The sequence below is a fragment of the Alligator sinensis genome, unplaced genomic scaffold (assembly GCF_000455745.1).
Source record: "Alligator sinensis unplaced genomic scaffold, ASM45574v1 scaffold1851_1, whole genome shotgun sequence".
In the NCBI taxonomy this organism is placed as follows: Eukaryota; Metazoa; Chordata; order Crocodylia; family Alligatoridae; genus Alligator; species Alligator sinensis.
Window position 1 is genome coordinate 438,704 of NW_005842964.1, and position 27,056 is coordinate 465,759.

Genomic DNA, 27,056 nt, shown 5'->3' on the forward strand with positions numbered 1-27,056 from the left:
GTTAGCCTTCTTGGCAACAAGGGCACACTGTTGGCTCATATTCAGCTTGCTGTCCACTGTTACCCTCAGGTCCTTTTCTGCTGCTGCCCAGCCAGTCAGCCCCCAGCCTGTACCAGTCCATGGGATTGTTCCACCTTAAGTGCAGGACTTTGCACTTGTCCTTTTGAACCTCATGAGATTTCTTTTGGCCAATCCTCCAATCTGTCTAGGTCACACTGAATCCTAGCCATGCCCTCCAGTGTTTCTACTGCTCCCCCCAGCTTGGTGTCATCTGCAAACTTCCTGAGGGTGCACTCCACCCCATCTTCCAGGGTGTTGATGAAGATATTGAACAAAACCAACCCCAGGACAGACCCCTGGAGCACTCTGCTTGATACTGGCTGCCAACTAGACATCGAGTCATTGATTACTACCCTCTGAGCCCGATGCTCCAGTCAGTTTTCTATCCACCTTACAGTCCATTCATTCAGCTTGTACTTCCTTAGCTTGCCTGCAAGAATATTGTAGGAGACTGTATCAAAAGCCTTGCTAAAACCAAGGTATACCACATCTGCTGGTCTGCCTTCATCCACAGAGGCAGTCACCTCATTACAGAAGGCAATTAGATTGCAGGGTTGAGGGTAGGGTTTAGAGTTATGGTTGTATGGGATGGTTTGGATAGGAATGATCCTGCCTCAGGGAGGGGGCTGAACTAGGTGACCTTCTGGAGGTCCCTTCCAGCCCTACTTCCTATGACTCTATGACTACCTATGAAAGTTTGGGGGCTGCTGTTCTATTCTGCCTAAGCTCCAGTAGTCTGTAACCACAGAACTTTCAAATATCATCTATTTGGTTATTTAAGAAGTTTAAATTTCTATCCCAGGCATTTGATCTGTGGTCACACAGGACTGTTATTTCTTTGTAGCTTAGCTTCAACACAGCATGATTGAAATAGCCCACTTGCCACAATCCTAAAGAAAATTTTCTGCCATATTTTTCTTCTGCACACCAGTTTGGAATGTGGAGGAAAAGCATGAGCATTTCAATATGGAAGACAAGAAAGGAAGAAAGTACGCCAGGAACTTTGAAACCTGGATGGCCTATTTCTGAAATAAGAATATCGTCGGGGCATCCCGAAAGTGCTGGAATTGCAGAGCTGATGATCCTTTTCACAGTTAAAGCTTAGAAATTAATAGCTATCAACTGTGTAGTAGTGGTGTTTTCTTCTTATCAACCGCATTCAAAGCTACATTTTTTTCTACTCATTACTTATACCCAAGGTAAATACTTGGTATATATGAACCCTGTTCATTGTCCATCTTTTATTAAAGGTTCACTTCCAATTAAACACTCATGATTTATTTTCCAGATTCCAGTACATGTTTCTGGAAACACTTATTTTACTGGAAGTAGTAAAGCAAAAAAAAAAAAAAAAAGCCTATAAAAGTTTCTCTAAGTAACAGCTCTTCCTGCCTCTTAGAGATGCTGGAGAAATAGTGTGCAGTGTTAATAGATACCAGGTGTAGATAAGCTTTGGCATTTCTATAGATGAAACAGAAATACTTTGGTTTGTATTTACTCAAACTTCACTGAGGATCCAGCCAAAAACTGCAGCTAGAACTGTCTGTGAGAACAAGATGGCCGAGGTGGAAACTTTAAAAATCATTTCCTCTCCTCAGTCTACAGAAAATGAATTTGTCAGCAGAGGAAACAGTTGTAAATCCAAATGCCATCATAATTCGAACCATCTTCTCAAGAGTGAGAGACACAAGCAAAAGACCCTGCCAGGAAACTTCACTGGGTGGGTACTCTTGTCATCAACTTTTGGGACTACGTTTGCCAGGAGCAATAGGAGAACTCCCAAAAGCCCAAAGACTGATCACAAACAATAACCAACTGAGTCTAACTCCCTGGTTCTGCTCTTATCTTTTCTCTCAAAAACAGGGACACAACAATGGTTTTTAAATGCTACCCATCACGTAAAGTTTTTCTGCAATCTCTGTTGTCATTTTGTAAGTCAGCACTAGCTGCCAGGGTTAACAGGGTGAAGTAGTACCATATTTACTCAAATGTAAGACAACCCAATAATTAGAGTCTACATGTGGAAAACTTATAAATGTATTATAGTTTTCCGTGTATGGAATCTAATTATTGAAGGATCATATTTTTTGCTCTGCCCTCACCTATTTCAGGTATTGAGGGGAGAGGTGATGAGGGAGGCAGCAGAGGCAGGTGGTATGGGACAGAAAGTAGGAGGAAGCAGTAGTGGGGCATACGAAATCTAATGTCTATGAAATCTATATGGGAGGGCAGGCAGTGGGGGGCAGGTGGTAGGGGGGCAGCTGGTGAAAGAAGCAAGCAGTTTGCTCCCTGCTGCCTGTCCCCCTCCTCACCTCCACTTGCCACTCCATTGTGCCAGCCCCTCCCCTACACCACAGCCTCAGGCTGCCCCAATTCTCCCTTCCTCTCCTCCCTCCTCCATGCTGCTTCTGCCACCAACAAACCCAAGTCCCTGCTCCCCCTTCTTCCCACCTCCCATCTCCCCCTCCTCCAGAAGTCTCTCCCCCCTGCCTACCCCCCAAACTTGCTCTGAGCTCACATCTCCAGGCCCATCCCCAGCAGAGCCCTGTAGCAGCAGGCATGTGAAGCCAGCACAGCTGCTTGGTAGCAGGGAGGGAGGAGGCAAGGGGGGCCATGGAGCAGACATGGGAGGACAGGGATGCCAGATAGGGGGAGGGGGACTGGAGGCTGCAGGGGAGAATCCAACCCCAACCCAGGTTGGGGCTGGAGCAGCAGCAGCAGCTGCCACTGTCACCACCCCACAGCACCTTCCTGCCTCATGTTAGATTCTAAATGGGAGGAAAATCCTCATTTTCTAATTGAGTAAATAAGCAACAATAAACAATATACTAAATTATTATAAAAGTATATATAATGTCATATTCAACCCTGCCCCAGCATTTTGGGTGCAGTAATGGCATTCCGCCATTCTCCCATCCCATGTTCAGACCAAGCACGTACATTTAACAGTAGATAAAACTAATGCTTTAGTGGGGATTATTCCTTACTGCTCATGACACCAGAGCTAAGTAGAAGTTAAACATTTTGCCAAGGTTTCAAGTAGAGTTATAAAGCAAAGAGACACTAAGCAACTGCAGGCCTGTTGAACCCTAGCATATTTTGAACAATAATTGAGGGCCAAATCCTATTCTACCCATTAAGAACCTAAGCTCTTAATGGATGGAATAGGATCCCTAAAAGCCATTTTGCATCTCTGAAAACCATTAACAGAAAAGGTGGATGGGTTCTTACTACCTGCAACTGTCTCAATACTGAGATGAAAGCATGTTACTAAAGCATCACATGCATTAGCAGTTTTCAGAAATCTGAGAAGGACTGCATTTAGGCACAGATATCTAAATGGCTTTTAGGCATCTACTAGGTGGAACAGGACCTGGCCCTAACTGTATATTTCACTTTGTTTTGAGAACTGCACATGGTGACTGGGGTACTGAGTTAGGGTCACTGCAGTCAGTGACCCTAACTCAGTACACTACTGAAGCATGTATTGAACTTAAACGGGGTTACACGTGTGCTTAAACTTAATATGACAACTTCTGTGCTTGAAAGGTAGGTGCTTAAGCTCCTTGCCGAGTCCGAACCAAGTACACTGATAGCACAGGAAAATAATAAAACCACTGAGACTCTAGAATGAGTTACCTTGTAAGAAGAAACTGGGAATTCTGGATAGTCTGCTGACTGTTTTCTGTGTTAGATGTGTTGGTTGTTGCTGTAGATTGTGTAATTGTGGTGGTGACGCTACTTGTATTGGTGCGCCTGGTTGCATTGCGTGCAGTCTCCAGTTGTTGTCGTGCTGCCTGTGCGTGTTGTCGTTCTAACTGCAGTTGCATCTGCAGCTGCTGTAACTGAGAAGCAGAAGGGCCAGAGGAATTGAGCTGTCCTCCTGCAGAACGTCTCACCCCCGATAACTGAGATAAAAGCTCTGCCAGTGAAGAGGAGAAAAAGCACCATGATGAAACCTGCTTCAAAAGTACACATACTTCCCAAGCATCAATGCATTACTTCTGCCTTTCCAAAATACCTGAAAATTTATTAAATGCTTATATACTGTCAATGGGAGGGGTAGGGGGTGGGCATGGGGCTTTGCAAGAACAGTCGCACTGGAGAATCTCTGTATGGTCAAGAAATTCAAAGTTTGAAACCTTACAAACAACTGAAGAAGAAAGGGCACTTCCTATGTATTAAGGACTGGTCCCGAGGTGAATACGTGGGCTGCCTATTTCTTAAAGGGTTATCTTCTAATCAAGGCAGCTGTTGCCTTGGCAACCACTTCATTTTTGGCTGAAGTCAGTGCCTTGTCTCTCTAAACAAATACACTTTATTCCCATGGTATTCAAGATGGAAGTTGGGTTGTAGAGAAAAATTAAAGTGACATTGCCAACACTTCTGTCAGATATTTTTGGAGAAGATTTGATTCAGAAAACATTTTTCAAATACTGTATGCTACTTAAGTTCTGTTGGGAACAAAAGCCAAAAGGCTTTGTTTTTCCAACTCTATGCCTTCTCTCAGATTGACCTAATAAAGGTACCAACTGCCAGATATATAGAGAGGGCCTAACTAAATGAAGACTTGTTTGGCTTTGGGTGGGGGTCACACAACCTTTCCAACTAAGGAGGAGTACAGAGCAAGTTTTATCTGCATCAAAAATAATCTAAAAAATAAGTTTTAGTAGTAAAGTCTGGTTCTGTGTATTACTATAGAACTTATTCTGCTTTCCAAACCTTTCTGGGCACTGCTGGATTAGCTGTGTGTAGTTTGGGAAGTGAGCAGGAAAAATGGAGGAAAGAGTTTTGCCACACATTTTTTAATCTTCCTTTTAAAATTATTACTACTGCAGCTTAATATTATTGGTCATGGTGACTTCCCCCCCTACTTTTCTTTCGGTCACATTCACAATTATGACTCCCAAAGTTAGACTTCCCTGCCTGGGTGCTGCAGAATGCACTAGCTCTGTGCAAGGAGCTTGCCGGATACCAGCAGCCAGCAGGCAAATAATGCAATCCTACTCAGCACAGCTATGCTTACTAAGATTAATACTACCACTAGCAATAATTAAAGGTTTATTTCACTTTAATCACTGACCAGCCCCGTGAGAGAATTCATCTTATGATAAACATGAGTAACAGAATTTTAAAACTTTATTTACCAGTAGATTAAAAATAATAAAAACCAAAAAAGCCCCAAAGAACTTGTTCTATCCCCTCACATAAGTTCTGGTTTTACAAGTGTTTTAGATGAACTCTGTGACCATCATTTGCAGAATGCATGCCTTGACCCCACTTCTATAGCCCTACTTAGATACCACAAGCTGCTGTCACTATTTTCATGAACTGTACTGAAATATTACAATGTAATTTGGCTGTGCAGAAATTGCTGATTGTCCAGCAAATGGAAACAAAACTGAATTTAGATAGATCAACAAACTTTAAAAATGGATTCTCCTTTAAAGGAGAAAAATGTGGGAAACCAAGTTCCAGTCTGCAAGGGGCTGCTTGGGGCCCCCCCATGTCTCCTGCCCCATACACTGGGGGGCTGGAGCCTGGGGGCAGCGCGTTGGGAGTGAGAGGCACTGGGTTGGGACTGGCCATCGATGTTTACAAATGGGTCCTGGTCAAAAAAGGTTGAGAACCACTGATCTAGATGTTATACCTACAAGATAGGCTCACATAACAAAGCAGCAGCAGGTTGACAATAATTTCATGGCTTTTGCTAGTTTGTTTCAACCACTGCTACATTTTGCCAGTATTTTTTTATATTTAAACAAACATGGCAACGTGTCTTTTAACTATTCATTTTAAGTTAGTTCCAGTCAAGGTTAATTCAAACCACTTATACACATGTCACGAACACCAGAAAACTAAAGATACTCCTGACTTGAGAGGGAACACATAGCTGGCAGTCTAATAAGGAAGAGAGATGTAGAAGGGAGGACAAAACAAACGCCCACACATTCCCTATTATAAGGACTATTTTGTGGCGTACCTAGACCTTAGCTGCAGTAACTTGTCTGCTCATATGGACCATAAATAGGTTATCACTTCAACAGCCCTTGCAACCCACTGCAGACAGCCACTAAGAAGTGAAGTAAGAGGTAAAGGCCTTCAGCCAAGGTGCACTGCACTCCCCTACACAAGAATATGGCTCTCTTTTGAACTTTCCTTTGGCTTCTGGACCATTCAAATACTCACTCCCTGCCCCCAGTAGGGAGTTTTCTAGACAGATATAGATTAAGATAAGGAAGCTTGGAAAAAAAGATTCATGCCGTCTATAATACAGTCTGCAAACCCCACACCTAAACAGGAAGCAAGGGCATGCTGGAAAAGATGCATGATCCTATAAGTGCAAAATGCTGGCCACTTCCGGCTCTGCCTGGCTTTATACCTACCTGTGGACAGATGTAAACTATTGACACTGGAGTGCAAGTAGCATAAGCAACTGTAAGAGTTGCACATTTCTAGAGATATATAAATGGAACAAAGCCTTTTTTTCAGTAACCATTTCATGTAGTGTTAAAAAGACAGCTATCTACTTCACTTATACCACTACAGGAGCATGCAGATGTAACAAGTACATCCCTACAACTGATGTCATACAGCCATTGCTTTCTGCATAGATCCAGTGTACCTAGTCTCCCCAATTAGGTACTCACATCAATTTAAACCTTCTCCCTGGGGCAAGCAGTATACGCATATATCTAAACAAAACAGACCCAGGAAAAAGCTGGGCAATCGTTATATTGGATGTTATAGCTAAGTGTGGAGAAAGACTCCAAAAGAAAAACAATGTAGACTGATTCTTACCAGCTATAGGATCCATGGCTTCCCTATTGCTTGGAGAATATGAACTCTGCGAAGATGAAAGCCCACCAGTGGAACTGCTAGTAAAGTGCATGTTTGATCTACGTGCGCGAGGACCCCCCAATCCCCGGCCTGGGTGAAACATTCTACGAACATGCCGAACACCACTGGATTCATCGTAACCAGACAGTTAAGAAAACATGAAGTTATTTGATAAAGAGTATTAAACAGCAAAAGTCTGAATAGTATGGCTGGGGGAAGGGAAGAGGCACAGACCAGATTCTTCCTACTGAAAGCTGTGTTTCAGCCTGCCTATTGTTATGGTGTGCTCACAGATCTTTGCACCACTCCTATTAGTGTCATGATCTCTCCTTGCTCTTCCAAGAGTTGTCTTCCATGATTCTAGTGATGTGACTATAGCGATGGAAGCTGGCTCCTGCATGAAGTCCTAAAATAGGATAGTGTCCCCTCTTCTGCCCATGGTTTTAGGAGCCTCAACTGAGCAGGGAGAAACCACCAGTGATGAACATCTATGTTCAGACCCATGGGTCATAACACAAATGCAACAGACTTGGTGGAGACATAGCAAAACTGGGGAGGGGTGGGGAGGAGAAGGGCGGAGAATATTTATCCTATTCTAATCAACACCTCATTCACCTCTATGAAGCTTATTTCAGTGTATGGCTGATGCAACTTTAACAAATAAAGCCACAGCCTTTTTTTCAACATCAGTCATGACACACACATATAAATACATATATAGGCTGCAGTGGATTTAAATTATGACACTTCATTCTTCTTTAGTTCTACTTAATGTCAAGCTCCTCCAACAACTGAATGAAGTGGCAGTTGTAACATGTAAGTAGAACTGAGATGCCACTACCTGCTTGGTACAATTAAAGTAGCTATTACTATTACAGGTAACAGCCTTGTCTTTTTTTCTTGACTGAGAAAAGGATATTAAATCTCTAGGAGCTCTGTGTTCCAGTGTAAGATGAGCTGCAAAGTCATCTGTAACATGATTAGGATCCCCTCCAGGTAATGCTGCACATATTGGACAGATCTGAAATGACAAAGTCAGAAAAACAAGTTTAACATTTCCACATAAACAATACAATGCACTTATCAGTTTGGGCCAATCTCTTAATGTTAACTACCTTGATTTAAAAATCAAGTTTAATTGCTGTAGGTAGGTAGCCAGCCACAGGAAGAATGCTCAAAGAAAAACAAATTTCAAAATCAGTTTTTAAAAGCTACCTTTCCCCCTTTTCAGTTAGTTTTTAATGACACACTGAACACCCAGAGTGAAATTTGCTTTCAAATTCTGACTAACTCACCAGTTTTCAAGCCATCTGCTGCATGCTAATTTGCATGCAGAGGGGAAGGGCTTGCTTACACTCAGTGTTACAGTATAACCTCATAACTCCGGCATGCTCAGGATCAAGTACCTGCTGGAAATTGGAAAATTCTGGATTTTTAAAACCAGAGCGGCAGCCGGTCCCAGAGCAGCGGCCGCATGTGGAGCAGGGTGCTGGATGGCGGCGGCAGCCAACACATACAAGCTTCCCCCTCTGCGTCCAGGGGAGCGGAGGGGGAAGCTTAAAATGTGTCAGATTTTTGAGAATTCCGGATTTTTGATATTGGGATTTATGAGGTTATACAGTGCTAACTGCTTTGGTGCACTAGCTCAGTGACATCCACAGCTTCATTCAGTGCTCTTGGAAGGCACAAGCACTTTCCCATTCATTCTCCAGGAAGGATACAAAATAAGATATGCATATTCATTAGCTATCACTGATACCATTTGAAGAAGTGTCCTCCCTAAGATAGCATTTAGAGGCAAGAAAAGAACCACTTTATATCCCTCTGCCTCTACTTCTACAGTAGCATTTGCAGGCTACTCCATATTACACCCTTCGAAGTGAGGAGCCTGCAAGAACACTTCCATTCAGCCCACAAGAGTGGTGTAGCTTGGGTCCGACTATTTACTCTCCTTTTCCATCACGCCTCCTCTTGTCTTTCTGGGGCTTCCCTGAAGGTGGCAGCAGCCAGTTTTTGGAGCTGTTGCTCTGCACAAAGACACGTGGGGCACTGGCAGATGTTATATTTGTCACAGGTTAGATGCAACTTTTGCACGACAAATCTTAACATTCCAGATGTTAAAAGAATTTATCCCAAGATAAAGAGGCACATCTACCACGAAGAAGTTGCTGGTTGAAACAGCAACTTCTTTGGGATATAAATGTATTCCATGACAATTTTAATACCTGGCCAGTTACAGAGAGCAAACCAGGGCATTCCCAGGTCCTCTACTATCCCTGAATGCACTACTCTATGTCCCCAAGAGCAATTCACAGAGGCAGTGGTAAGCCATGAATTTCAACCTAGTCGATAAGAGCATGCATAGCATCTCTAGCCTTAGCTGGAACAGAGGCTAAGGTACTGAGTTAGTCTGGATCTATTCTGAGCTTAGAAAGAGGGTCCAGGAAGCAAATGGACCAATAACACTACAGCTTTGCAGTAACAGCACAAGTTGGGGTTGGCAAAGGGGGGCTAGGGGGGTGGGGAAAGAGGGGGAAGGGGCGACAGGACACTTATTTTCTATCTTAAGAAAATACAAAGATGTTTTTACATTTTTTGAACTTTTTTTTGAATTTGAGACAAACAAATATTCTGAACAGACAAATACAAGATGCTTTAATGGCTGACTATGGATCTGTCCTATCAGCTGAGCACTCACTCTCTTGGACTTGTAATTTCAGTTTTTCACTGTCTACTCTAAACTTTTCTTCCCAAATTTCTTATTGTAGAAGAAACAGTAAACATACAAGTGTGAACAAAGCAAGCACAGGTATTTTAAAGTGCCTGGAACAACTCAGCTACTAGAAGTGCCTTGCTTACAGTAGTGCTAGCAACACTGGGAAACTTTAGGAAAAGTCCAATGTAGATACAGATCTAAGGGAGACCTGAACTATTAATCAAAACATGAAGAGAGGACACAGGTCCCATTTATACACCATGAAGCAAAAAATGGACATAAAGCTACACTGTCTGGGCAGGTCACCTGTAATCACTAGTCTGATATGTTTGTTTACCCGCCAAAATATCCACATTTCAGAGCAAAATGGAAATGAGAGACTGACCTAAAAAAACCAAAAAAGCAGTTTGTAGGGCAGTAATTCTAAAATCTGGTGGCAGATAAATGCTGCTCCCCTGCTGTTAAATTTCTGGATCCGGGGAGAGTCCCACGGGCCAAACAACATGGCTCTAAACTGAGCATGTAGGCAGAGCAGGGCCAATCAGGATGGTACAGAGCCCTGCCCTACCTATCTGACCCATGCCACATTGAGCCAAAACACTGAGCACCACTGAATTAAGACTATTGCTTTTGGGGATTATATGCTGACTAGAGAGGTAGTTAGTGATGTGAATCTCAAGTCCGGCAGAAGGCAGGGCAGGGTGGCACTTTATAGGCAAACTTGTTTACAGAAACGCAATATATTTACTAAGTTATGTCTAGGCTAGACTGCTTCATGCTATTCCTATATACCTGCGGGGGAAAAAGGGGGGACAGAAAGCAATATAGTTAATAGCAAAACAGGGATAAGGAAAAGGTTCTGCTTAGGAAAATGTTACATTAACATAATAATAATAAAGATGGCATGACATTGGCCCCAAAACTTGAAAGAGATGCAAAAATTATAAGGTGGCATGGCTGGGCATATAACTAGAGTATTGGGGATGGGGGGAGGGAAGGGAAATAAAATAACAGAGTAAATAAAAAGCCCATAAATTCATGTACAACAGGCTTAGCAGCTGAGTGATACCATGTCTAGTGACGATGGCAACTATTATTTTCCAGCCAAGTTTATCTAACAAGCTATAGTGTGTGTCACTAGAGAACTAACAGGAGAGGACACTCAGAAAGTAACAATAAAGCAGACGTGCTACTCAGTTTACTAAAATGCTGTCATAAAAATAGCCCCTATTTTCCTAATAAAGATGTACTTCCCAGAACAACACAACAAACAAGAAAAGTGATCAAATGAAACAGCAGGAAGAGAGCATTTAAAACATCGATACTAAAAACTCATCAACCATCTTCAGACACACAGGTAAGATAATCATGGAAAATAATCATCCTCAACCGCGAGGGACTGCTGAAGAAAGAAGACTGAAAACTACATAGGAATTATGTAGAATGGTCTTTTACACCCAAAAGGTAATAGATTTTTATACAAAAAAAGAGGAATTATTCACATCTTGCAATAAATGTGGCAAACTGCTTGTAAACTTATACAAAAACTATTATAACATCAAACAAGGATGACATTAATAAAATCACCAGTTAATGCAACACTCTGGAATTTCTATCAACAGTTGCACAGTCTTGAAAACATGGAGCCAGCATGAGAAAGTTTGTCTAGAAGTTACAATTCCTCATGTCAACAGGCAGAAAAAAAAGTCATAGTACTCTGAATGGAATTCAAGAAACAAATAAAGCCAAGTCAGTTCAGGGGCAGCATGGAGATATGACTTGACCACGTGTTTTTGCTACCACTGCCTCAATATTTCAACCAGATGCAGAATTACTCAGATAACAGAAAACTTAGCACTTACAAGTAACAAAGCTTTGGTGTTTCTCTTTCAAGGAAGATCAGAACAGGGACCGTGCGCCTTTTCTGTCCCACTTTTCCTTCAGTGTGAGTAGCATTCTTGCCAATGTGTTTACGAAGAGAATTACACCTCACAATTAACGCATACAGATGGGGCCATTTTACTATCCATCTTCTGTATACATGGATGGGGACTGAAGACATCGTTTCTTAGAACCAACAAAGAAAAGAGTCTGCATCTCCTCTAAACATTGATTCTGAGAACTCTGGATTTTGACCATGGATGAGTCAATTTTATTCAGCTACAGCTGCAGCAACAACAGCTAACTTTATGTCAATCAGAGCCTTCTGCACTCCCAGGAGAAATGGAATAAAACTGCCCTTTATGAACTGCATTGGCCACTTAAGTCCTGACCACTGCCTTTTGATCACCTTCATCTACTACAGGAGTAAAAATGGCAATTACTGCTACAATACTGAAGCAGTCACAGAAATCTGCAGCACATGGATACCCTTGGGAATTTGCATGATCTTAATTTTGAACAAGTAATCCCTCTCACCCAGATATAAACATCTCTTCAATTAAAATTAGCTCTCACTAAACTTAAAAATGTTATAGGAATTCCACTCATCAGAAATCTAAATATGTTGAGAGAAATTTTCCAAAACTACTCCACAAAAAAATAAACTGATAAAGCAAACATTTCACTGAGACTACTTTATCTCCTCTATGCAACTTCCATAAGCTCAGTTATTAAACATACTTCAGGATCCTGCTATCCTACGGTTACTATACATCTGGATTTTCCCAGACACGTTTTCTGTTTGGGTCCTCTGATTTCCATCTGGGTGGGTTTTTTAAAATATGAACCAATGTCCAAGATTTTGCTCTTCTCAGCATCAGCGTTTTCCCAGCACTTCCTAGCTTGCCTTAGCAAGGATCTGACTGGGGCCGGGAGTAGCAGGGGGAGGGCAATTAGAGGCAGGGGGCACCGCAGATGCATCCACACAGCAGCCAGGCAATGTGGTAGGAGCAGCCCAGGATACAGGGAAGTCTATCAGGAGTGGGGGTTGGAGGGCCAGGCCTTGGGGACTGTCCAGGGGTGGGTGTGTGTTCACATCTACATGAGATGCTGAATGCACAGTTGTTACTGCACAATCATTTAGTACTTGCATACACAAGTATGAAATGACTGCACAGTAACTGGAGTTACTGTGCAGTAGTGTCCCTGAACATCTTCGTGGTGATGCTGACTGAGCAGCAGTTTGTTAACACTTCACACCATGTGATGCTACTGTGCAGTAGTAATGAACTACTGCACAGTCAGCATCTCATATAGACATGACCTGTGTGTGTGAGAGACAGAGAAAGAGAGACAGACAGAGAGAGGCCTGTTGACACCAGGGGAAGTCATCTGGGTGCTAGGGCTGGAGCAGGGCAGGAGGAGAGGCATGAAGGTGTCTGCCCCTCCAGGGGCAGTGGGGAGCTGTGTGGCTGGGCTGGCAACACTGGGGCTGGTCCCTTGCTTGCAGGGGCAAGGCACCTGCCCCCGGTATGGTCCATAGCTCCCCACCCCCTCAGGGTCCTCCTGTAACAGCCGCCCCCCGCCTGCCCCTCCAGTGCAGCACGGGGCAGTATGGTTTGGACCCAGCTGCCTGGCTCCCAGAGCTGCCTGTAACCCATTGCATGGGCCCAGCCCAGCACAGTGTGGTGCATCTCCAGGCAGCTCTGGGTTGCTCGGGCTGCCACCCGGAGCCCTGTGCCACTCACGGGGACCGCATGTCATGCCGGGCCAGATCCTGCCTGCATGAGCTCCATGCGCCGTCGAACTGGGCTGGTTCCATGCACATAGGACCAAGCCCAGCGTGACACGTGGTCCCCACGAGCGGCATGGGGCCCCGGGTGACAGCCCAAGCAGCCCAGAGCTGCCCGGAGGTGCATGGCACCGCACCAGTCCCACATGATGGAGCACAGGCAGAGCCAGGTGCCAGGCAGCTGAGGCTGAGCTGTGCTGCTCTGCACTGCGCAAGAGGGCTGTTCCAGGAGGGCCCAAGCACCCCAATGGCTGCTGCTGATGCAGGTAAGCTCTGGGCCCTGCGGGGGAGCTGTGGCCCCTTTGGGGGGAGGGCAGTCCATAAGCTGTGCAATTTGTGCCGCTCCTATTTGAGCTGTGGCAAATTCACATGCCTGCATATGTGGACGAGCCAAATAGGATTTCTTCTTGTTAAACTGAATTTAATCAACTGCCTAAATAAAAATTTACAGTTACGGGTAAAATAAGCATAATTTTAACCCTGGTTTAAGAGTCAGAAAGCTATTCAGTATGAAACATCTTTTACTGCCATACCTATTTTACAAACTAACTCAATGTCAATATCTAAACAAGAATAACCGTTTCAAACCCTAGGCCCATAAGAAAGTATTATAGCTGTGAATTCTTTCTTCAATAACATGCCTATGCTTTTCTTTTTTAAAGAAACAACATCACCTCCAAAATCTCCTTACAATGAAAAGACAAATCATGCTAGATTAGCTATTTACTGACATTTTGTGTAATCACATTACAATAAATACTTTCAATACTGTAGATGAAAATATGCTCCTCCAATACAAGTTCAAAACAAAGACATGAGAAAATAAATACCAGAAACTGATCTGGTAACAAAGAAGAAATTTAATTTTCAGAGAAGTCTAGAACCTGGAACTCGAACTAAAATCAGTGGAGCAGCAGGTGCCAAACACCACAAAGTAGACTTCAAAGTTAGTGATCAAATAAAGAATTTTAAACACAGTTCCAATTTGAAAAACTAGGAAGTATCACTGACATCAAGTGGCAGGAATCAAGAATTACAATACAAAATCAACCATTGAAAGGAATTTAAGAAGGGGGGAGAGAGGAGGAGGCGGGGGTTAACTGCTATCATAGTTTCATAGCTGGTAGGGTTGGAAGGGACCTGAGGAGAGCATCCAGTCCGACCCCCTGCCATGGCAGAAAAGAGCACTGGGGTCAAATGACCCCGGCCAGATGTTTATCCAACCTTTTTTTAAAGACCCCCAGGGTAGGAGCCAGCACCACTTCTTTTGGAAGTTGGTTCCAGGTCCTAGCCACCCTGACTGTGAAATAGCGCCTCCTAATGTCTAGCCTGAAACTACCCTCCGCTAGCTTGTGTCTGTTGTTTCTTGCAACTCCCGGTAGTGCTCGGGGGACCAGGGACTCTCCCAATGCCTGCTGGTCCCCCTTGACTAATTTGTAGACTGCCACTAGATCCCCTCTCAGCCTTCTCTTGTGGAGGCTGAACAGGTTCAGGTCCCTCAGCCTCTCCTCGTAGGGCCTGCCCTGCTGACCCCTGATCATGCGGGTGGCCCTCCTTTGGACCCTCTCCATGCTGTCCACATCCCTCCTGAAGTGCAGTGCACAGAACTGGACTCAGTACTCCAACTGCGACCTGACTAGTGTCGCATAGAGGGGGAGGATCACCTCCTTGGACCTGCTAGAGATGCATCTGTGGATGCACGGCAAGGTATGGTTGGCCTTCCTGACCATGTCCCCACTTTGTCAGCCCATGTTCATTGTGGCATCAATGATGACTCCAAGATCCTTTTCTGTCTCAACACTGGCGAGAAGGGAGTTCCCCAGCCTGTAGGTGTGCCACTGGTTCTTCCTCCCCAGGTGCATTACCTTGCACTTGTAAGTGTTGAACCCCATCCTGGTCTCATCGTCCCACCCCTGTAACCTGTCTAGATCATGTTATTTAAAAATGGAAGTTTGAATTAAACCTAGGGAGGTGGGGAGGAGAATGGATGGAGATAAAAAAAGAAAGGGATATGCATCCAGGGGTGTATCTGTGGCAAGTAGGGAAGCTTGCTACTCACTGGTACAAGGGGGTTGCAATCCTGAGCTCTCCATGTACCGGCAATAAGGCACAATGGGATCTGATGGCTCAATCCCAAACCATGCCTCCTGCCAATCATGTGTGGCATGGCAGAAAACACAATTGAGAGGATTGTGCATCAGATCCCGTGACACTTTTACTTGCCTGTCTGTCAGGGGCCACAGTGAACTATTGGAGACGCTGTCATGACATGCAGAAGACAAGATTGTTTTACAAATCTGAGTAAGAAATGTACATTTAATTGTAATGATAACAGACTAATGATGCAATATCGAGTATTTTGACTATTTTTTGCCTAGCTTGTTGAGTTTTTAAAAAATTGTATGTTTTAAAATGCCAAAAGGTTGCAGTGTTCTTCAAAACATGGAGAAGGACTAAAACAAAGGAATCAGAAGAGAGCAAAAACATGATGAGTCATTCCTCTACCACGTATCAGTTGGGCTGTAATCCACTTCAAGCTTTCACGTTTTTCATATCAATCTCCAACAACCAAAAGTAGAACTGGACAATTCTTAACTAGGTTCACTATACCACATGTTCCTGAAGTGTGAGCAGCATCTGCACATAATCTAACACTGACTTCCAGTTCTGGAGAGAGCACCTTGGCTGTCTAGTTGCTGAGAGACCTTAACCTGGAACTGCTGATAACTGTTGTTGCTGAAGACAGGAAACACAGGAAGAGAAAAGGTCTCCTGGGCCAATGAGTACACAACCCCTGCTCATTTGTGGCCTACAGTTAGTCAAAGGAATCCACAAACCCAGCACTTTTAGCCTTTACCACTACAAGGAACAAGATCTGAAAACTGTCTAGGTACAGCAGTAACATGCACATTTACATTGTACATTGTAAATATGCAATTAAATTACCTATGAAAAAATCTGCACTGCATTTCAATTTACAAATGTAACAAATATTGCCATCTTAACACACACAGAACTCTAAAAAAAACTTCAAGAAAATAAAATGACAGGAATTCACATTTTTTGATAAATACATAGTAAAGCTTTAATTATTTTAATATATTTTCACCATAATTAACAGGTAATACTGCTTCTACTTACCACTTCTGTTGATGTTTCTGCATGTTCAGAAGTAACATGTTCTTGAAGAGATGTTTCCGTATAACCCATTTTTCCACAATAAGGACAAGTAAAAGACTGTGGCTGCTCTACAGAGAAAGCTTCTCCACCATAGTACAAATCTGGAAGAGAAAATTTGTGGGTAGACTTTATTCATAAAGAAGCATGGTCCACTACTCCTACATATATTACTTTAACGCCCATGTGTATATTCACTCTGTCAATTAGTCATTTGTTAAAATACCATTTGACCTCAGACACTAACAGGTTATTTCACTTAAAATGCAACCAGACAGTGATATTCATAAAGTTGTTCAGTTAATTAAACGCTCAAAGGAGTACACATGTTACACTTAATTTTGTATATGCAAAAACACCAGAACAGCAATAGGCGTTGTTTTTGGGCAGAGTGCAACCTTGACTTATAAGTCGTTGGTGTGTCAGGGGCAGACAGCAGGGGAGCCGCAAGGGGTGTGATCCTTGTTGTGTCAGCAACCCCGGCCCCTCCCCTGCCATCTGCCCAAGACACACATGCCAAGCAAAATGCCTGTGTGCACCATGCTCTGGCACACGTGCCAGGGATTGCCTACCCCTGTACCAAAACTTCTAAGTGTCCAGTAACTGCAAGTATCACATGTGCTACTTTGTTTCACTTGCATTGCCTACGCAAAATTTTTTCCTCACCACGACAACTGTTACTCCTTGTACAAGCTCATCCACGGTGGAAACATCAATGTGGACAGCTCTCAAGGCAGGTTAATGGTATTTTAAACACTAAGCTCTTAAGCCAGCTCTCAGCAAATCCATGTGGAACAGTATTTTAAAACATCTCATCTACACTAGCATTTCCTTTTGCTGAACCACAGCTGTGATTGAATCATTGTTAGAAATAATGGAAAACACTACAACAGTGATTTTCAACCTTTCAGATTCAAGGGACCTCTTGGAAAATGCCAGCTCTTAGTTTGCACTCTGTTTTTGACTATGAAAAAATAGAGCAATTCTTCTGTTACAAAGAACTTAGAAGGACAAAAGCAGCTGAGAATGGGCAGGTACCTGCATTATACAGTGTTTTTTGCACCTTCTGAAAATGCAGCCCCTGATCCAGAACAGCATTTTCTATTGTTTCTACCATCATACAAAAAGGGCATTTCTTTAGTCATGCAAAAAGGGCATTACTCGTACCAATAGCAAATCTCACTCTCCAAATTTAGCACATCCATGCAATCTCACTGCAGGACTCAAATCCTTGTCCAGGTGGTCACTGGACCATTTATGACCAATAACGGGCAGTTATAGGATGTGTGCACACCCTTGAGCTCAGTATTTCAAGGGCAATGGCAAGATCCAGCAGCCTCTTCTAATGGTCCTCCTATTCCTGTCGGCTTCAAGAAGCCATGTTGGTAGGTAGGCTACTAAGTAGAGTTAAGAAGATACAATAAGTATAATACAAGCAATAAATAGATCTTCACTCCATCCTGCATCTGAACTGGCAAATAAGACTCTAGGTAGGCAAGCTGCAGCTTTTGTGGAAGCTAGCAAGATCCCTATGAAGGTCAATACCTGAGCAAGGGACAGTACATTTACCTTCATTTAGTCTCAGGCTGAAAGATGTGAAAAAAGAGCAAGCAATTCTTCCATTAGGAAACTTCTGGGCTCTCAAACTGTCATTCCACTAGCAGCCACTGACAATGTAGTTGAACAAGAAACAACCAAAGAATGTGGCTTCTAACCCAAAAGCAATACCTTTGGCTGGCACTAGGACGCTGCTTACCTGAACCAGAAATACTTAGTGCTTTAACCTTTTAAGATGTTCAATAGGCATTAGAAGGTCAACTTCCTCAATTCAGTAGAGCGATTCGACAGCAGGGATTATGCCACCCAGCAACAGAAGAGATTGGCTTTTTCTTAGTAACCTGTTCAAACTTGCAATGATCTAGAAAAGGCACAGGACACAAGTTCCTCCAGAATACAAAAATGAAGTTCTGTGCGTCGTTAAGTTTCTAGTTCCACCTCTGTACTTCCGGTTGTTAACATATTTTTCCCCCCATCACAGGGGAAAAGTAATCTCATCTTTTACCCCACCCATGGGAGTAATCCCTAAAAAGAGAAATTCTGACCAGCAATTATATGACCACAACTACCTGATATTCTAGCTGCTTAAGATTAATGCTGTAAGGACAAATATCTTCCCAACATATACAATTTACCTGGACTATACCTCCAGGTGTCAAAAGCAACCTTCCTAGCTTCAAATACTTCCCACTTGCAAATGGAAACCCAAAAAAGTCCAGATGTATGTGTGTGTTGGGGTGGGGGGGAAGGGGAAGGGACAGGTAACACCACCACCATTACCACCTAATCCCTTCCTTGGGACATGCTATAAGGAATCATGTTTTTCTTGGCTGACTCCAGCAAATAAATCCCAAATGAGAGGGCAAAGCTGCTTATGGATTATCAGAGTGATAGCCATTCTTATCAAAGGACCTGGTTTGGAGAAAAGGATTAAAGTAGTCACAGACAACCTCATCACACAGATAAAGCCTGAGACACCTCCAAGGATATGAGATCTTCCTCCTCTAGGAGAGTTCAAAAATCCTCGTCAAGTGGCAAAAATAGGCCCAAATTCTAAAGAAAGAACAATCCCAAAGAGCCCACCACTTCTCTGGTGGCAATGTCAGAAAGAAATACCTATCTCAATGCCTCCTTGCAAAAAAGGCCAATGGCACAAAAGATAAAGCATCACAGGGACAAGACAACTAGTGTATGCCATACACATAAAGATTAAACCACGGAGCTATCAAAGCAGTAGCTGTGGTTCCCAAGATGTTCCCATGCAGCAAAGCTGATGAAGAATGGACTGGCATAGGCAACAGCAAACTTGAATATGACTGAAATTCAGTCTCAAAACAGCACCACTCATTCTATCCTGGGAGAGATTTTCTTATGCAACTCCAGAATCATCTATACAACACCAAGGGATGACAGTTAGAGAGAGAGTATTGGAGGAAAAAAAAGTTTCTCGTAGACCATAAAGGAAAAGCTCTCCCACTTAGGAAACAGAGTGCAATCCTGAACATATCTGAATTATCCACCATTCAAAAGAAAACCATCTCCTGGGTCCATACAACTCAGTGGGTGGCCCAACACTCAGTCCTTACCAAAAGCAATATGCTTTTAGTAAATCAGGCGCAGGCAACTCACAGCACACATCACAATTGTCACGGGGCAGATGCTGTTTGGCAAGTAAATCCCAGGTACTCAGTAAAGGGAGATGCCAGGATGAAATCATCTTCATTCCATCTCCTACATACACTGCTGAATCTTCCTCAGAGTCATATAACACCACACCTTCAGAATCCTCCTTAAATAAGCCTGTAACACCTTCTTCACCAAGAGAAAAGGAAGCAGTTGTTGCTCACCACTACTTTAGAGAGAGTGACTGGTCCAATTTGGGGGGAAAACAAAAGAAACCAGACAATGGATTAATATTAGTTTGATTACCCATATTCTCATTTCAAACTAAATTAGGCTCTCCTCAGAAAAAAGCCTGGAAGTACCCCATCCCACCCTCTGTGCTTATGAAATGTTGGAAGGACATTAATAAGAGAGCAGAAAGTTAGAACCTGCTCAAAAAGAAGGTTCATGAAGGCACTCAAGAGTAGACTTTAATCCTTAGGGGGTTTTGCAAACCAGACCTTTGCCTTGAGTCCACTGCCTCTGGGAATCATACTTCTGATTTAATCTCAGTCACAGAATAATCAAGCTTGCCTTAGAGCTACAGACTGTATTTGGTTCATTTTTAAAGATTTAACTAGGTCATTTTGAAGAACAGCTAAGAGGTCAGCAAGCAGAGAGGAAATACCCTAGGACTGCTCTCACAGAACCAGCCTGTAAGCAGCTATCATAACTATTATAGCATTCTCCCTCTTCATCTACTGTTAAGATGGTATTTTACGTTGTTTGTACGTCAAAGGGGAATTTTATATTTTCTTATATATACTAGGAGAATTTTATATTTTCTTTTTTCTTTTCCTATTTGCAATCATACATGCATGTGGATAAAACTGATATTGTACAAATACTAGTTACTAGTATGTTACTTTTGACCCCCCCACCCAAATATAGAATCATTAAAAAAAAAGGACCACAAGATTATCAAATCCTACAGTATCCTCAAGGCAGGATCACCCCCATCTTAAATACTTCGTCTTTTCTAACACTGATCAGAGAATTGTATTAAAATAAGTAAAACTGCATTATTCTTAAAGCCGGTCTTTGTTTCACTGCAATGTCCAGCTAACGCTTTTCACCAAACCTCTTGTCTAGCTTCTTCCTAAGGACTGAAAGAAACATGCATATCTTTAAGTATTTCCTTGTTAATATTTTTACCATTATGAAAGTAAACTTTGAAAGCTATTTAGTAAGACGACTTCACCACTCAACTAGATCTAATCTTTTAGCTTCAACAAGGGTTTTGTTCATCTTGATTCATTTGAGTTATCAAATTCTAAAACATGAAAATTCCTGTTCAATTTGTTTAGGACCTGTCTCTGAATTTTCTCCTTTAACTGAAAGCTCTGGTGAACACACTAGATGCAGCACTATCCTATTCTGAGACCTTTCAAGAAATACAGTTCTTTGAATGGGTTCCTTCAAGTAATTTTTCAATATTTAATATTCTACCTTTTATTTCAAGTCTTGGCCTGTGCTGGGCCTGAATACACACAAATCCAAAACAGACCTATGTTTAAGGATCACTCCAGCTTTCATTTTAAGGCCCCACTGCCCAAAAAGTGTCCTTTTCTAAGGTCCTCAAGTTGTCAGCTACTATTTGGAATTTCCCTGGTACACATGCTGCAACATTTTCATAGTGCCTAGAAGCACTAACGGTAGACCAGGATCTCACCATGCTTGACAACAATATGTTAATCTCATTACATGAATAATCCCTGACACTTCAGGAATTTGTCTAAATCTTTTATTTTCAATGATACAATGCATGGCTTGTTTATCAAAAGCTTGAAGGTATCCAAGACCCTGCAAACAGGCTTCCCCCTTTGTGAAACTCTTGCATGGCCATATGGAGACAATGGTAACTAATGGTAGAACACAGGACTCAGACTGTGGAAAATCAATTTAATTCCCTTCTGTCGCTAGCTATTTGGACAAAACATTGCCTGTGCCTCAGTTTCTTCATCTGTAAAATGGGAACAAAGATAATGACCTCTGCAAAGTGCTTTTATTATACTGAGATACCATATCAGGATGTAATGATTCATTTCAAGTATGGCTTTGACTTTTGGGCATTATTCTTTATACCTCTTTACTATTCATCACTTCCAAGAACAATGGCTGGGACCACTATAGCATATACTTTGTTTAAACCAACAGTATCAATTGCCTTTAAACTTTGTTTTAACCTGCATTTGATGCACTCCAAATTGAGCATTCTACAGTGCTGTGCAGATGTGTGCCCCTGGAGTGCTTCAAAATGGTTGTGAATGCAAGCAGTGACTGTAGTCTCCAGCCAGGCAGTTGGAGAGCAAGAATGCTTGCATGCATCAGATTGCAGTCCTTGAAGGTTCCTGAGGATAACAACCCACTCACTGACTGTCCACCCCACTCTCCTTCCCCCTCTCACGAAGCAGTTTGGGATGGCAGAGGATCACTGCTTGGTGCAGATGTTTCAGAAAGCACTTCAAAATGAAGCACTTAAAGGATGTTGGGTTTTTTTGAGGAACACTTCTGAAGTGATTCTTTGGGTAGGAACACTGGTACGCTCTCTGTATGGAGTGCTGAATGGCACATCTGTGCTTAGCCATATACATTTCTACTTCCTTCAATAACAACAGAATCTTACTTGCTTTCCTCTGGAAAAATGTATAGTATTCCTCTAACAACAAATAGATACTTTCAGAACAGCCATGCAGAAGGTGTGAATTTCACATTTTCAGGATGGAGTTAAACTTCCCAGAATCTGTTAAACAGATCTACAAAGAGCTGCACTATTTCACAAGGGGAAAAAGAAAGCTTTCCCCATAACTGCTTCATCAAGCTTTTTTGCACTGTTCATATATGGATGTGACCATACCATCCATTTTTTACTTCATTTGGGGAGCACCAGAATTATCATTTTCTAGCCTATGCTAAGCACATGAAGTACAACTATTTTTTTCCTATAGATTCTGCAGTGGTTTTTGCTAAACCTGCCCATTTTTCAATCATCCTCCTCCAGACTTCACGTAAACATTTTGTGACTTCTCTCTCCATGGATTTTTTTTTTTCCTGAAAAAGTTACCTGGACTGGCCCCAATCAGGAAAAAAGCTGTCAAACATGTACACCTCATCTTGTCATTTGTGCAGAATTCTGGGTTTAGTTTCTCTCTCCACTTCAGGCCACTGAGAACAAATGTGAACTTATTTAAAAGGGCCAAAGCTAACCTCTTTAAAAAAAAAAGTTCTTTTGATTTTAATCAAAATTGTGCCGAAGTTTATCTATGGACATACTTCCTTGGAAACGGACACAACTCTATACTGATGAGCTGCTCCCCTTCATCTTTGACTTCAGACAACTCAGGGCCCTCAGCCCTGCCCAGCCCAGGTGCAAAGGCTAGCCTGGGCTGTGGCATGTGTGGCCAGTCCCACTGCTCCCAGGTGCACAGCACAGCTGGGGCAGCATGGCAGCCAGACTCAGCTTCCTGGCAGCAGCAGCTCCTTCTGGATGCTGCTACCAGTATCATTGCCATTGCTGGCCCTGGCTCCACTGCTCAGGCACCCCAGCCCATCTGCCCCATACCCAGCACTGGACAAAGCAGGCAGGCAGGTGGGCAGGGTCCCCATGAAGACCAGTCTAGGACCCGTGAAAAGGGTGAGCTCAGAGGGCAAATGGGATAGGGCTGCTGGTGGGCAGGGAGTTGTCTGGGAGCAGGATGGGCAGGCAAAGCACTGGAGCCAGGATCTCAGGGTGGTGATAGCACAGGGCTGGGGCCTGGTGTAAAGCCACAATCTGCTCCCCACACACTTCTGTGATGGGCGCTAGTTTTATGGGCAGGCATGTGGCGAGTGGATCACAGCTCTGTCGTGGGCCCCAGCCCCACTTGGTCATCACCCAGTGATCCTGGCCCCAGCTCCAGCCTCACCTGCCCATCCTGCTCCTGGACACCAGTCCCTGTCTGCCAGCAGCCCCATCCCATCCCATCTACCCAGCTGAGCATGCCCTGCCTATGGGGGTCCTGGGTTGGTCTCGATGGAGACCCTGCCCACCCTGTCTGGCACACACGGCGGTGAGTCTGGGATGGAGCAGCCTGGGCTGGATAGGAATTGATTGTCTGCCCCCCTCCCCCTAGCTTACCAAAGCTCCCTATGTGGCTCTCCAGGACAAATAATTGTCCACCCCTGTGCTAGCTGTATCACCTGTTCCAGGATTGGACCAAATGTTAGGATTCTTCTGAAAGTCCTGTTTAAAATCCCAAAGATCAGTCTCTCTTGCAATGTTCTCCACGGCTTTTAAAAGGGTTGCCTCATCTCCAAGCTTTTACACGCTTTGGTAAAACTATGTTCTCTCCATATATTACATTACTTTCTGGCTAGAAGTCTCATTAAAAGCTGAAGATTAGCATTTCCTTTCCACTTATTAACACTGGTTCTAAATGAGTTATTCTTCTAATACCAAATCACATGACACTAGTAAAAAAAAAAAACAAAAAAACCCAGAGAAATTGGTTCTTTTCTTACTATTAAGAAACTTATTTTCCCCTTACAAATTGAACCAGAACTCTTCTAAAGATCTTCCAGTTTGCTTCCCTCCCAGCTTCACTGTAAGTGTTCTATCTTCCCCCTACCTGGATTCCTTGCACAGATTGAAAAAAGACCCTAGTTCTTAAAACATTGCAGTGCATGTTAACTGAGAAATGTTTGCTGATCATACAAATTTCCAAAGACAATATGTCAATGTCAGGGAGCAATATATGTTTTTTAGCCTTATGTAAAAAAGATCATACAAAAATTAAACCAAATTAAACACAAAAACTTTACAAGAACAGAATTAGGCAATTTAAAATGATGTTACTCACCGAGCATAATTGAGTCCCCTTGCTTATGTGAATTATTTGGTCTTAATATGCATATGGTGCTCACATTAAAATATTAAATTATAAAAGTGCAACATACAAGAGAAATGGTTGCCATGGGAAGCATAACTTTTAATTGTGTTTTTAAAATGTCAACCATAATATTGAACTAATGTACTGCTGTTTAATTGTCCCTTTTATTGGAAAATGAAAGCAAACAACCAAAAACCCACAAAGGGGGAGAGGGGATTGGGAACTGTAAGGTGCCAATGCATTTGAATGTTTGTATGTTATGTTAAGCACATTTCAAGCTTTGGGAACCATGAGCCTTTCCAGGACAACCGTTACAGAACTTTCAAGATATCAAAAGGGGCTAAGAAGTTACACAGGGGATAGAGTAAGTGCTATTCTCCGGGAAGGCTGAGAAAGTATGTCTTATCCAGAAATGCTATCTGCTGTCTATGAATACTTAATCTACAAAGAATGCATGTAAGCAATATGCAGCTAAGCACACTCACTTATCCATGCATTTTGGCTAAACTAATTTTATTTCTCAAACTTTACAGAAGCATGAGTTTTAAAATCAAGTTCATTTGTTGTTATTCATGTTCAAGAAAAGCAACTATTTTTGCTTAAAGCATGAAAAAAACCCAAATTTTGTTTTTTGTTGTTGGACAAAAGTCACCAGCTGAATGGAACTTGATGAAGTTTTATTAATAAAAATTCACTTGCAAGTTTAGAATAATAATGAAAAAAAAATAAGCCAAACTGTCAGAACCCCTAAAATCATAAAACAATTATTTATCATGAATGTACCTTTTCTCAGCCAAACAGAAGTGTTATAAATAAGGTGCTATGGAATCATACTAGTTGCACCAAGCTGTACTTCAAGTCATCCCCACAGGGTAGAACTTATTACTTAATCTGCCCACCAACCTAGCACTGCCACTGTTGTATTAACATCCCCAGGGCAATAATCAAAAGTTAAAGTTTATCCCTTTCCCATTACTTTTAACCGATGACATTCTTCATTAGAAGCATTGCCTTGTTCACATTCACTTAACACAACTATTCAAAAGACTGTCCAAATTAAATTGTTTTTCTTCTGATAAATCTACACAGGTATATTCAAATATCTAAAAAGATCATCTGTGTGTCAGTTTTCTTCTGCTTCTCCTTTCTCTTAATATAAAACACATATCACATGTGGAAACCAAAAAGAAAATAAACTTGAATTTTTAAAGGAAAAAGTTCTTATTTAAAACTTATATTCCAGTATACTACACTAAAAGAGTACTTCTAAGCAATACAGTGAAAAAATAGACTATGGTTAATATAGCTCAAAAAATTAATCACAAGTTTAATGAGATACAATACTTACCAAAATCTACCCTTGTTAGTATGCACTGCATTGGATGGTCAGTTGTATGCCTTGTTGTTGTTGCACCACTTTCATAACAAGATGCACACAGATCGTAATCGTAGCAAATTAAACACTTGTATCTGCGACCTCGAAAATTTCCTTTTAAACATGCATCGCAGCTGACACCTGTAAACAAAGAAAACTGTTCATAAACGGTGGTAATTATACTTTGTTTTGATGAGAGACTAGTTTGCTGCTATCCTCATTCTGGAGAAACAACCAGAAAAAAGTGAAAACATATTTAGGAAGGTTTTATGAAATTAAAAGACTACATGATTTACTTCATAAGCATATTACTCCTCAACCATAAAAAAGGAACCTAGTGTTTAAAAAGAAAAATCTGAATTCTCCAAATGGAACAAAAACAGTCAAGCCTCCAAAATGCTAATCAGTTCAGTCCTATAATCCTTTGTACATGACCTTAAAAACAGATGCACTTTAAGCGCACTTGTTTCCAGAACACTGTCTGTTATAAAGCTTTGACCAAAATAATCAGAAGGTGTTAAAAGTCACACACAACTGATGAAGTGCTTAACCTGGATTGCACATTTTTTTAAAAAATGGTTGGAATCCTAAAATCAACTGTTCTATTATCCAGGATCTTATTTTCAAACATTTCCACCATTTTGATGACACAGAAAACAACAACCATCCTTGCAAAACAGAACAGAAGTAGGCACTAGAACCCCTTTTAAAAGACTAGGAAGGGGGGAAAAAACCCCACAATTATGTTCCGTCGGCTGCCTTTCAGATGTTTTATTCAAGCTCATTCGGACCTTATTCGACTCAATCAGCCCCATCCCATCCACCCAGGTGAGTGCACCCTGCCTGTGGGGGTCCTGGGCTGGTCTCCATGGAGACCCTGCCTGCTCCATCTGGCCCCCCCCAGAGGAGAGTATGTGGCGGGGTGCCCAGGGCCGGATAGGATCAATTGCCCGCCTCCACTGCCCCTCATAGTGTTAACTCCTCTCCACCCCCACAACAGCTCACTGAAACTCCTTAAGTGGCCCTCCAGTCCAAATAACTGCCCAGCCCTGTTTCAGGGGGACTCTTCAACAACTTAAAGCAATATTCTGTGGTTTTCCTTTCAGACACAGAATCAATAGCATTAAG

At 42.4% G+C, this 27,056-nt stretch overlaps 1 protein-coding gene across 2 annotated transcripts in view; it reads right to left on the minus strand.

Annotated features, from left to right (window-relative positions):
• KCMF1 (potassium channel modulatory factor 1) overlaps positions 1 to 27,056 on the minus strand; it is a 61,928-nt gene that overhangs the window by 1,943 nt on the left and 32,929 nt on the right. For both annotated transcript variants that reach the window (XM_025192731.1, XM_025192732.1), the window contains exons 2-6: positions 25,902 to 26,069; positions 16,431 to 16,570; positions 7,820 to 7,921; positions 6,862 to 7,036; positions 3,700 to 3,982 (exon numbers count right to left, since the gene is read on the minus strand). In XM_025192731.1, the coding sequence (XP_025048516.1) occupies positions 3,700 to 3,982; positions 6,862 to 7,036; positions 7,820 to 7,921; positions 16,431 to 16,570; positions 25,902 to 26,069 (868 nt within the window). The remainder of the gene's footprint in view (positions 1 to 3,699; positions 3,983 to 6,861; positions 7,037 to 7,819; positions 7,922 to 16,430; positions 16,571 to 25,901; positions 26,070 to 27,056) is intronic.